Source organism: Eutrigla gurnardus (genome assembly GCF_963514095.1).
Source record: "Eutrigla gurnardus genome assembly, chromosome: 24".
Taxonomy (NCBI): Eukaryota; Metazoa; Chordata; class Actinopteri; order Perciformes; family Triglidae; genus Eutrigla; species Eutrigla gurnardus.
The window spans coordinates 3,073,942-3,087,367 of NC_139935.1; the positions used below are offsets into that span (position 1 = coordinate 3,073,942).

Genomic DNA, 13,426 nt, shown 5'->3' on the forward strand with positions numbered 1-13,426 from the left:
CAGATTTCTGCAAAAACAAAGCTGTTGGTGTGAAAACACAAATAGCAGCCCAGCACACATTCTGGGGTGTGAAGCGGCGAGCTGGCTCCACGCGGCGCGAGGCAGCCTGGCTGCAGTCTCTGTGGCCGCGTCCTTGTCTTTGTGGATAAGAGGGGTTTGAGTGGTGAGAGCAAGAGACAAGTCATGACGTGAATGGAGAAGTACTTCTGTGGATAAACTTCAGCCACTCGGGGGTCGAGGCTCACTCAGACGAGGGCCTCTGGTCACATGAACGCACGCTTCCCTCCCAACAACACAGCGTCACTCACTCACCCATTTTTTGTCTTTCAAACCAGAAAAAAGCTTTTCAAAGTGACTTCTATTACAGGAACGTTCAGAGGAGGTTTCACACCTTCTGCACATAAAAAGAAAAGAACAATATTCTGGGTTGGCTGGGCCACGGTTGCAGGGGAAAGCGTGGGAGTTGGTTTGCGGCTCACAGCCGTAGAGTCACACGTTTATTTCCCTGGACGGGAGTTTTTGTTTTTTCAGGCGAGGCGATTTACAGCCGGGCGGACTCACCTTGGTCTCTCGGAGGAGGAACTGCAGGTCTCGGCCGCTCAGGATGCCGTGGTTCTTGACGTAGCTGGGGAGGTGCACCGTGCTGGTGCCGTGCACGGTCCCGTGGACCTCCATGTAGCTGTGGATGACGTCCAGGTATTTCTTTTTGTCCTGCAGCAAACGGGGACACACACTGTTTATTCATTGAAAGAGATCCACAAACAACACATTGAGCTGAATATAGAAAAAAAAAGCCTCCTGGATTATGAATGACATTTTTGAGAGGGGATCATTACTTTGTCATGTGGCCTGATGAACTTTTGTTCCAGCTACCTGACTGACCATCTGGCCACAATGGCAGGCCGAACTAAAAATAGCGCCGTGCGAGGAGCATCAGTGCACACGATCCCCTGCTGTTGTTATGAAAGTCTACCTGATCCATGACAACACAATGAAGCCTCATTCCTTTACACCAAACGTCAGCCTTCATCACACAGGAATTCTACCCGGCTAATCAAAGGGCAACACCTTTAAAGACATATTATATAAGAGTACAGCAAAAGGCACTGATTGAGTTGCATTGTGGGAAATGTATGAGGGTTGCTTTTCATCCAAAAAACGAGGGAATAACAGTCAGGATATCTCGCCCTCTGCTGCATTGACCTTGACTATTATTTTTACTGCAACTTTTGCATATTGAACAACTAAAATTGAAGTGCAACACTAAAACACCATCAACCCCGAACCATTAGCAAGTGATTTCAGGTTTTAGCTGGCGCCTGGGAAAACATAGTGGATTTAAACCTCATATCTGAGTTAATTTTTCATGTCATAGGATTATATGTATTGCTTGTACCAGATAATAGGTGTAATCAATCTATTTTTATAATGTCCACCCTGGCGAAGACCCTGTGAGGTCGAAACTGATCATCCATTTATATGCCCCCCCCCAAAATAGATGTTTTTAATATTAATGTTTCTCTGCCAAAGCGTGCGCTTTCATCTTCAAGGGCATCTTTAATGTTCCCCAGAATTTACTGCAGCGATTGCACTTTGCCTCCGCATTCTTTCATGCGTTTGGAGGATTAAGGCTCCAGTCCACGTGATAGGAGTCCGGCGAGGGCTGTGGCAGAATTGCAAATGATGTAAGAGATGTCGTAAAATACTGATAGTGACTCAAGGGCATGTGTGAGTCGGGGTTATGCAGACTGTGGAGCAAAATGTGACGTAATCGTACAATTTCACAAAGAAGTCTCGTGACTGGCCTAAAATCTGTTTATTAAGACTGCATAAGAAGTGACCTGTCAATCACAAGGTAGCCCCGCCCCCTAAAGCATCCCCTGGTCTCTGGTCTGGTGGACTCTAAATGGACCATAATGTACTAAATGAACATCATGCTGGATTGAAGAAGACTTGAAACTAGAGATAAACGGACCACTTTCTCATCGACTTCCATGCAGACTTCTTTATCCAACCAGACGAGTCGCCCCCTAATGGCAAGTAGAGATAAATGCAAGTTTAAGGCACTTCAGCCTTGGCTTCACCTTCAGAACCGGAGGTTGCCGCCTGGTTTGAACACCTTTTTGTTTTTTGGCAATCGCTGTGGAGGCCAGAGAAGACCCACAAGAGCCTCTTCATAAAAATCAATCAAGTGAATTATGGAAACATTAAAAGGCCTTTAATGGCCCTCACACTGAGATTTTCACAGCACGTCTTTGATTTCCAAAACTGGGGATATGACTGCCAAATATTTGCACGCAAACTATCCCCGCCTCTCCAGCTGAAAAGCAGCGTAAAAACGTCTTTTTCACTTTGTCCGCTACGGGCCGAGCCAAATGGCAGACGGAGACGAACACAGCACAGCAGACCGCCCTCAGAGCACAGGCCTTCATGCAGACACTGGAATAGAAGAGCGTAATGACAGAAAGCCTCAAAGGCACCTTCCCCGTACGGTCGCTCCCGCTGGAATATTATCGATTACCGATCGTTTCAACACTCACGGGGCAGCAAGGCCATTACTGTTAAAGTCTACCTGTTTCAAACTCCTACAAACAGCCTCCAGGATCTGTGTGTGTGTGTGTGTGTGTGTGTGTGTGTGTGTGTGTGTGTGTGTGTGTGTGTCTACCCCTGTGCTTCCTTTTGGGGCTTAAATTTCAGGAAGTCGTTCGTCAGGGTCCCTGAAGGCCTGGCTATCAGATGCCTCCAGCCAGCCTGCTGTAACTAAAGCAGCCTGGTGTGTGTGTGTGTGTGTGTGTGTTTGTGTATGAGAAAGAGAGAGAGAGAGACAGAGAGAGAGAGGGAGAGAGAGAGATGAAATCCTAATTAGAAGGTGAAATCACTACCCTGTAATCTTTTCACTCAGGGGAGCTGAGCTAGGATTTACGTGTGTGTGTGTGTGTGTGTGTGTGTGTGTGTGTGTGTGTGTGTGTGTGTGTGTGTGCGTGTGCGTGTGCGTGTGTGTGTGTGTGTGTGTGTGTGTGACATAGAGGATTCATAAATAAAGGTTGCAGGTCGACACCTGAAGACGAAATATACTTTCAAAATGCAGGTGGAGCATGAGATCTGAAAATGAAAGAAGAGCAGCCGAGACGTCTTTGTAATAAAGTAAGAAAGAAGTAAAAGATAATAAAACTACAGACACTCATAGTTGTTACACGTCGACCTGCAGAAGTTCCACTGCAGTCTGGAACTTTATGGGAATATGATGAATGGTTTAAGATGCACTTTTACATCAGCTGAAAGGGCTTTGGATATAAAAGCTGACAGAATCTTTAGGCCCGAACACAAAAGCGTTTTGAAGTACAACGGCTGTCTTAAACGGCCGAGCGTGCTCACCAAAGGCTTTCTGACGCGCAACAAACCGCTTTGATGCCTCTTCTCCGACCCAGTTTGGATTTTTGCAGCATCAAATGAGGAGCCAGTGACGAAAGTGCTTCGCTCGAACGCCACTGGACAACCACGAGGGTCTTTGTAGTCCCATAACTCCCACAGAGTCTTTCATCTCGCCGATCGATTAGCCAGTTAAACTTCCAATTCATGTCATATCAATGATTCAAAGGATGAAATACACACACGTTTCCTAAAATACTGCCGGGTCGATGCGTCGGCGTTTCAAATTTGATGCAATGCGCCATCAACAAGGGCCTTTAAGGTCATGCATATGTTTAAGACGTGTTCAGATTGGGAGCGGTTTGCAACATAAATAAACAAATAATAATTTATTGATTATTATAGAGTAGACTGTAAAATAACCCATGCAACTAAAGGAAAAAAACATCCTAGAGTCTCTAAAGGGAGCAGGATGTGTGTGAAGTGTTTGTTGAAGCCGCCTGAGTGGCTGTGTGTGTGTGTGTGTGTGTGTGTGTGTGTGTGTGTGTGTGCAGTCACTACAGTACACAAAGCTTCACGGTCAGAGGACATCGCTGGCCCGATGCTCGCTGGAGCATGGCTGCTTTCTCTCTCAGACACCTTGGCCAGGAATAAAAGGGGCGCGTGCTTTAAAAAGGAAAACCTCGGAACAAGTTGAAAGATGTAAAAAATCATCTCGGCAGGAAGCCAGAACTGGGACGACATGTAAGAGAAGCATGTTGGAGAGCCGGTTTTGGAGCCGCTGTGGGCTTTCCTCCATGTAACGGTAGTATGTCAACTTCACCATCCTGCATGGCAGTCAGCCAAGATGTTAGTCCGTTTGTACAGAAGTACTAACATCTTGAGATGAGTTCTTCCCTCCATGTCCTCACACAGCCCATGTGGATGCATACGTCTTCCTGCAACCAGGAAGCAGATCGATCGTGCAGCCTTGTACGGGAGCACGTGCTCGGGGAGTTATAAAATAACTTCTTTAGCCAGAGAGGTTGATTGAAGCGGGCGGGGAGGAGGAGGAGGAGGTGGAGGAGGTGAGTTTTATGACCTTGTAAATCAGAGGGAATTTGTAAACCCTGGCTCGGAGAGGAAACAGGAGAGGGGAGGACGAAGGGATGGGTGTCCAGGGAGCAAAAGCCTGCAGGCTGAGAGACACAACCTCACCCTCACGGCGAGGAAACAAACCGTAGAAATGGATACACAGCTAGTAAGAAACGCCTTCCCGTCTGAAACCGTTTCCAACTGACGGATTCTGGAAGCTTGTCACCAAAATCATTCCCCCCTTCTACACACACACCTCAGCAGTGATGTCACAACGCCGAGTCTAAAACAACTGCAGTGATTCATTCCAAGTGCGGTGATTTGGGCACTTAAGCAATTCCAACGGCTCCTCTTATAGTTCTGCTGTTGCACTTTTGAGTCATCGTCAATCCCACGATGCATTTCTATCTCACATCTCATATTTCAACGGCTGCACATCGATCAAGTGTGCATAAGCTTATTATACGGGACCAATCAGTGTTATGAGTGCATTAGAGAGTGTGGAGGCTCAGTGTCTTTACCACTCAGCAACATTAGAAATGCCATTCAGATCTACAAAGGCTCAGAATTACAATCACAACAACAAAAAATGTAATAAATGCTATCAAAATTCATGCAATCACAAACATTTTCTTCAGGGAAAACATGTGATTGCCATCATCAGCATGATTGCATGAATTAATTACTTCTATTGTGATTCCTGGACAGCTGCATGGCCAGGTTCCATTATGAAGATATGAAGGAAATTAAATGTGTTTTACAGCCACGGAATATATCCGATCCGGAAGGTCTGGACACACAAACGTGTGTCGATACGGCTGATCTGGCACACGTTTGGGAAAGCCAAGCCTGTAAAACTCATTAGACACTTTAACGGATACTTGGACCTCGCCAGGGGGCTCATGGGTGGGAAACGGTAACCAGAGGTGCTTGGGGTGCAGTCAGGAGACGTTATTTACCCCAGTGCCCTCCCATGGCCCATTAGACGTAACGGTGTGGAACCCATCGGAGCTTGGTGGCCGGCCAGATCGCCTTTTTGACTCCGCCTCCCTGCCTTTGTGCACGCGGGCAGGATAATCAGGATAATCAAGTTTAACAGGCCCCGTTCAAGAGAAACACATCAAAAACACACGCAGCAGTTATGAAATTGCTGCCCTGCAGCGATGAAACCCTGTACAGTCACATACTTGGCTGGGTGCAATTAAACGCTTTGTGCCATGTATACAGAAGCTAATGGCACCGGGGGGGATGTCGACGCTATTTCCATACAGTCACAGCACTAAGTGAAGCATGGGATGAAGACAACAGGTGCCATCAGGAGGATTTCATATCATGCCCTATCACACAGTTTGTTAGGCTGCGTCCTCAATTAATCCATCACTTATTTCTGTGCTTTTGCTTCATAAAAATCCAAATAAGGACGACGACTACTAATCGTGATTCATCATGCTTAGAAACCTCTTTAACTGGGCACGCCTGCTCCTCTGAGGCTTACTTAGCGGTTTTTATTATGAATATTTATTTTAATTAACTGATAGCATGGTTAAATGGTTAATTATTAACATCCCGACTGCAAACTGCTTGGTATTATGAAGTGGTTTCGGTGCATCCATAGTTTTCTGTAAAAGAATCTATATAAAATAAATAAATGCATACAAATAAAAGGTTATTCTATACTAAAGCTAAAAAAGCAGCAAACACAACCATCTGGACATGTCTTGAGCCTGATTCGATCAAACATCCGAGTCGATTCAATAACCGTAATCACGTTTCCCCGCTGCCATCCAGCTCTTTGTCAAATTCACATTTCCAGCCTGGCACTCACGCCACCGTAACGGCACAAGGGACTGCATCACGAGATCAGGCGACCAGTAAACAGTATCCAGCACAACTCGGGACGGTTTAATGTTCAACTCGGCTCGGTAACGCATCACCGAGGGGGCCTGGAGCACACTGCTGTCTGTTAATGAGCCCGCGAGGGTGGGAGCAGGCTGGTTGCCCGTCCCGTCTTTCTTCACCACGTCCTCTGATCTGCTGCCAACGGCCTGCAGCTTTCTTTCCGCTTACATCCTACTCATCCTCACCTTTCTCCTGCTCCCTTCTGCCTCATCAAATGCTTTCTTACACACTGACCGCTGAAAGCCAGAGCCGCTATTAATGGAGGTGCAGAGCACTGATGAGGGGAGGTTATTGGGTGCTAGGATTAAATCTATGCCAGCTACAGAGGGGATGTCAATATAGAGACAATTACAGATTTAATGCTGACATATGTAATAGCTTGTTGTATAATGTATGCCTTATGATCCCGGTTTTAATCACAGACTTGATCTTTTGGGAATAATGGGAATCATTTCTGCTGGATTGACCTCATGATCCAGACGAGCACTAGACTACCTGTGTGTGTTTGTTCTCAGTGTGTGAGATCCGGTTTACGACGACACACAAGGTTGAATCCATACCGTACATACATTTTTCATTTTGTTGTGACGGAGATCGAATAAGAGTAGCCGTTTCAGAAAAGTAAATCCAATGAACGGGAAGGTCTGTGGATCAGAAATAAGTTGATTGCGGTGGATTGAATAAGCTGTCTCGCTGCTATCATGGTGGAGAAGTGAACAATAGAGCCTGATTTAAAAAATACGGATGTGTGTGTGTGTGTGTGTGTGTGTGTAGCTGCTCTGCTTGCTACACCGGGGGGATGAATGTGACCTGAGCACCTCTGCATACTGATCAGGCAGCGAGCGAGAGGGCTGATCAATAGGCTGCGTTTTGCATGGAGACTATTACTTGCCTCACCCACATTAACCCCTCCGAATTACAGGCGAGGAAGGAGTTTCTGCACACCAGCTTCTTTTGGTTTATAGCTCAATAACACAAAACAAATGCGATAAGGCTTCACCACAAATATTGCTTATGGTTTACAAGTCTTTAAAGGCTTATCTCGCCGAGAGTTTCTGTTTATTTATTTTATGACGCCGGTAAAGGAGACAATAAAAAAAAGGCCCAAGTGTCAACATTGTTATTATAATGTTACATAAGAAGCTTTTTTGTGTGTTTGTTTTAGGTGTCTGTTATCAAGAGGCAGGTCTTTGCACATGTTGCGTAACTGGATTTCCTGTTCAGTTAGATTAACGTAGAGGTATATTGGTTACTTTTGAATATTTGATTCAACATTAATAAGGAAGGAAATAAAAGTGGAAATCAGGGGCAGGTACAGTCATAGTGGCAAAAACATGGATGGCAAGGAGGAGGAATCGAGAAGCGACAAAACAACTGAGGCTTGGCGACGTTATCGGGGCTGAAGACACTTCATTCGATCGCTACCTACTAAAAAGCTGACTGCACTTTCCCTCAAGTGTTGGTGAGTCCATTGATCTCATAACCAAAGGATGGCTCCATTGTGAGTTTTTACCCTCATGTGAGAAATAGATTGCTTAAAGTGGTTCCCACTGTCTATTTCAAACAGGGGGATTTATCATTTTTAAAAGAAACCTCTCAAGTGGAGAGAAAAAGATCGAAGGACAGCTCGGTTTGAAAAGGAGGAGGAAGGGGAATGGAGTAAGCCAGTCGGCTCGTTATCAGCCGGCTCTGAAATGGCCCTTTAATTAAAAGCAGGAGGTAATGAACACGCTTGGGAGTCTGATTGGCAACTAATGCCCCTCGCTGTGAGCTGATGGGCTCCCCCCGCCAGCACTCTTCAAGCTAGACTGAACGGCTCACTGCAGTGTGAGCCCGACTCAGTGCTAGAAGCCATAAAGCACAGCAGTGCAGCTACCTCTGGATTAAAATACATACACACCTCGGGATTTACAGTCTAACAATGTGGCTGAATTTACTTCTTCAACATGTGAGAATGTGACTTCAGGCACTTCTATTATCATCTCACAGAGTTGCTCCGTCAGACATCTAATGAGTGAGTCGGATCTGCGGCGACCCGCACCAAAACATACATGGTGTCGGCTGAAAGCTCATCAAGGCGAGGGCGGTAATCCGACCATCCGTGGCATGCCAAACAATGTGCAAATCTCTCCAAAGTCTCTAAGTCGTTTTTGTCTGGGATGAAGTAATCCCTCGGTCGCTGTGCCGCAGTGTGAGCATGTATTTGAATATATTAAAAACTTCACAGGGCTGGTTATAAGCTGAAGTTGAGCTCCTAGACCAGACTGTAATTAAGTTTCCTGTGAACGTTTTACCCGAGGTCTGCAAACGGCGAGGTGGCGTCTGTCCCTTTCATCTTCAGGAATGTGTAGATCTACGTGTACATGTGTGTGTGTGTAGGTATCAGTGTGTAGCTGGTGTGTTTGTGGGTTTTTCTTGTGCATCAATAGTTGGATCCTTTGAAGATCGCGAAGACTGATCTGAGCGATCTCTCCGAAATTAGGTGCTCCGGTGGTTTACAGAGCATTTCCTGTTTTTGTCCTGCCGCCTAGCAACCAGCTGCGGTTGACTAACAAGATATGATTTAAGATATGATTAAAATGGAGCCAGAGATCGTATTTGATTCTTTTTATGATATATTATTATGGAGGATATGCTTCACCGCCACCTCACGCGAGAGTTTCATTCTGCTGCTCATCCAATCGCGTCGCTCGGTGGCGAGTATATTGGCCCAATGAACAGTGGGATGAGCTGGTTTACAGGAAATCAGCTGTTTCCTCTGAATCCGGTAAAAGGAGGCCACATTTGAAGATGTTTCAGTGTGTTAGCAATATAGTGAAGGTCTTCTGGATGTGTGCGAGTGAATAATACCTTCCAGAAGTTGTCCACCTTCCCGTAGACCAGCGACTGGTTCTGTCTCTTGATGTCATCGATGTGCCTGATGTCGCTGGCGTTGAGGTGCTGCTCCACGACGAAGCCCAGGAAACTGTTGTCTGGAGTGTGAGCTGCAGCACAATAAAAAAAAAAACGATATCAAATTGAAAACATATGAATATCAGGGAATAAGACGGCCGAGTGAAAAGCTCACAAAGGCCTCGTTTCATCTTCAATGCGATGCATTTAAATGCGTTTCAGCGAAAACAAAAATGAAAAGAGATGAGAATAAAATTACAAATGACTTCAGGCGCCTTAATTCATGCATCAGCGAGGCAGGAACGGAAAGTATTCAAATAAATCTTGTACACCTGTCTGCGTATAATTTGAGCCCATTTCACTCCCAACACTCAGCACTGATCATAATTCTCAAAGAGAGACGGTAACAGCTGCACAGCACGACTCCACAAGCACCCAGGGTTCCGCTTCCTTATTGCCTGGTGATGACTGGTTACTATGGGAACAACAAGATGAGCAGGTCAAGTGTGGAGACTGAAAGCTGGCAGCTCTTTACCTCGCTGCCATCTGCCTTGTAAAACAAATGTGACGACAAGGGTTCAGAGCGTGGGCACAAAAGATGGAGTCAAAACTACGATGTTTAATAATCTCATTTAGGAGCACACACACACACAGCCCGCCACGCCGATCTCACCGCTCCTTGAAGTGAACGAAGCAGACAGGCGCGGCGATTTGGTGCACAGTTTGTGGTTTGTGTCGGAGCCCGGGGGGACATGCTGTGGTCAGAGCTCTTTCTTTTTTTTCTTTTTTTTTTTTACAGGAGGCAAATTGAGGTCAGTCAGTCAGAGGGAGATGGAATTGGCTTCGGAATAGTAAATAAAAGAGGGGATTTATTGAGAACATCTCAGCAAAGTATCTCAACACCGCGGCTGGACATGGTTTAATTACACCTTATGTAATAAGAGGGGATGAATCATGATGTTTAACCGCTGTATCGTGATTTAGCTGCGGCAGACGGCAGAAGAAATGGTCGTCCTGCAAGAATTCAACAGTAGTTTTACCAATGTGACGACTATTTAAAATCGGGGTGTTGCCCAATCAACAAATAGCCAATTTGTTCTTGATCTCGCAGCATCCTGAGGTTATTATAATTATAATTAAGATGCTGATAGGGTATGCAGTACGTCCAGTGGGCAAAGTTTTGGAGTGAATACACACAAGCTCACTGGGAAGTGAGATGTGCTTCTGATGGCAAAGAGGCCCTGTGAGGAGGCGCCCGTGTACCAAACTGACTGTGCAAACAGGACAGGCTGTTAATTAGTGTTAGGTCCTCTCGATGCATTTGGCAACAGATGCCTCCTCTCCCACTAGAGCCGCCACTCAACGTGTCACTCAACTTGCCACAGCTTCATTTGCCATCAGCTAACAAACAGCCCGGGAGGACAGCGATGCCGACGCAGCAGCTGCTTTCTCACTCTTGACAAACTCGTCGAACGGGGGAACAAAGTTGATCAATGATGAGACAAAAATGGAAGACCCCAGCCGTTGATATAAAACAGTTACTAGCATTAAAAAGTCAAGTTGTTTCCCGTAAAAGGAGGCCGAGGTGGAGGAGCAGGGTGAAAAAATGTAGTTTCCACACGTAAGGGCAGGATGTCTTCACTGACAGGGATTGTTTAGAGGCTTCCTTTGTTTTTAAAAAGGAGCAGGAATGTCTCTCTGAATCAGCAGTAAAGACAGAATACACTCCATCATCACAACGGTACCTGCAGATCCCGCTACACAGACCAAGATTATGTGATTAATGTTGGCCCCACACTTGAGAATGCTTTTTTTTAATGTATTATTTTAGAAGAAAACAACGTCTACACTGCTGGCCACACAGGGGGAAAAAAACCAACATATTTCAAAGTGCAGAGATGCATCATCAGCACTAAAAATCTCCAGCACTTTGAAAACTCGAAATCAAAGACAAAGATAGTTGGAACGGGCCCGAGGGGTGAGAATCCTTAATGACACCTGAAAAGGCGTTGTGAAGTGATGGAGCCCCTCCCGGGCCGCCCTGCAGCGCCGCAGACTCCAGAATGGTGAATATTAAGTCGCTCCCTCTGCAGCGTGTGTGGAAAAACCACAAGTCTGAAGATGCATCCACAGGAGACGCATCGTCATTAGCATGGCAATACCGGTAAAAGGTACGTCTCTGCATAATGCTAATTGGTTCCTCTGTAACAAACTAATGATGATGTCAGCGAACACTAAGTGAATACCTTAAAAACACTAGATGGAGCAGAATACAAAGTGGTTACGTCTCGGGAAAAAAAACACAGTCCAAAATGAAACAGTCTGGTCTACAGAGGATTTCCTGTTTGCTTCAGCTGTGCCGCTCCTGTCGCCTAGCAACCAGCATGCAGTTGACAAGAAACAGCATAGAAGAGGTAACTAACGTATGATTAAAATAGAGCCAGAGATGATATTTTATTCTTTTTATTTTAAGTTATGATGGAGGACTGGCTCTGTGATATATTTCAGGCTGGGAGGGTTTATCGGGACGCCCCGCTGATCAGCTGACAGACGTCACGTTAATTAAAATCCAATCATCACCGACGGGCAACTAATCTAGGGATAGGTTGGGCCGTTTAGGATCCATCAGTGGGATCTCTGAATCAGGAAAAGGAGGTCACAATTCTGGGCTGCTTTGAAGGAGTCTTTGAAATGGGACCGCAGACAGGAAGTAGGTCTATAGATACAGAAAGGCGACAATACGAGAATACTTTTTTCAAATGAATAAGATTTGTGCTTTGGACGGTGAGTACAATCAGAGACAACAGAACAGCAGCCTATTGATCCCAAACGGATGGAAAACAAAGATAACCTTTGGTGAGTGGATATGCCAGCGACGCTATCAATCAAAGCTTTACAGCCACTATCAGCTGGCCAGATCTCAGGGTCAATTACATAGCTGGCAGTGCCTGAAAGATAAATACTATCTGCTGCTATGTTCGACCTCTGACCGGTATTAATCATCATTTCTGTCGGGGATTGTTCGGCTGAAGGGATGCACAGGAAAACTTCAGCATTTAAAACAAACAATACAATATAACTCTGCGACGGTAGAGCGGAACAATTAAAGAACAAATCATTACTCATGTTCCCAAAATAATCTGATTAAAAGTTTGGATATATCCGTCTGTAGTCAGGTCTCATACCGAAGCCCTTTGTAAACAAAGCTTGTTTTGAAGCTGATGAAGTGCAGAGTGAATAAATTAGACTTGACGGGACTTTAATCCTTACATGTCATCCTGACCTACAGGAAAGGTTAATTTGATTAGATTTGAAATTGGGCCGCCCTGATTATGAATGACTTGTGCTATGAAACGCAGCCCATTCAAACACAAAACTGTACACCACAACACACTGCTTTCCCCGCTCTGAAATAGATTAATGAGGTCAATTTGGCCTTGTCTTGTCTTATTGGCTGGAGGCCACATGCTCCCAACCAAGGATTTATAGGGCACCGCATAATGGTAACAAATGGAACGGTCCAAGTGTAGGATGGATCACCTAGCAGCACCTGATAGGTCCATTGTTACGTCCTCGTTCAGAAGGTGAGTTACAGAACAATTCAAGGACATTTATTATCACGTTTGAAGTGAATACGGTTCCTATTGTGTGTACTTTCTAACAACTACACTGTGTCTGCACTATTTCTTTGACCAGACCAGATTTGTGGAGTCGATGTGAGAACTAAATTTAGGAGTTACTCGTTACACCATCAGCACAATGTCCTCAAACACGTTCATTTTCATCAAAGTCATTGTGGGGTTTTCCAGCGACGTTGTTGAGCTCTTCCTGGGGGACCCCGGAGCGTTCCCAGGCTGGATGAGATATATAATCTCCAACTTGAGGCGCCCAGGAAACACCCGCTTTAAATCCAAGCCGACGGAGGCACCTGCTCAGAAATACGACCCACCGATCCCGTGTGAGTCTGACAGCGACAACAAAAGGGTGCCATATCTACTTCATTATCCTTGGAGGTGTTAATATGACGCTGTTTGAATTGCTGCTCTTTAGTCAGAAAAAAAAGAGTCTCTCGTGACTGGAAGTGATGCCATTCTGTGGTCTTAACACTCCACCAAACCACTGTGCACTTGTTTCACCGGCGATATCATCTAACCCGGCGACTCTTAACTGGATTCTGTGCAAAGACCCCAGT

At 45.5% G+C, this 13,426-nt stretch overlaps 1 protein-coding gene across 1 annotated transcript in view; it reads right to left on the reverse strand.

Annotated features, from left to right (window-relative positions):
• The window catches only part of mgat5 (alpha-1,6-mannosylglycoprotein 6-beta-N-acetylglucosaminyltransferase), a 54,193-nt gene that overhangs the window by 6,629 nt on the left and 34,138 nt on the right, over window positions 1-13,426 (reverse strand). The window contains exons 11-12 of the mRNA XM_084004034.1: window positions 9,193-9,326; window positions 562-711 (exon numbers count right to left, since the gene is read on the reverse strand). Of these exons, the coding sequence (XP_083860160.1) occupies window positions 562-711; window positions 9,193-9,326 (284 nt within the window). The remainder of the gene's footprint in view (window positions 1-561; window positions 712-9,192; window positions 9,327-13,426) is intronic.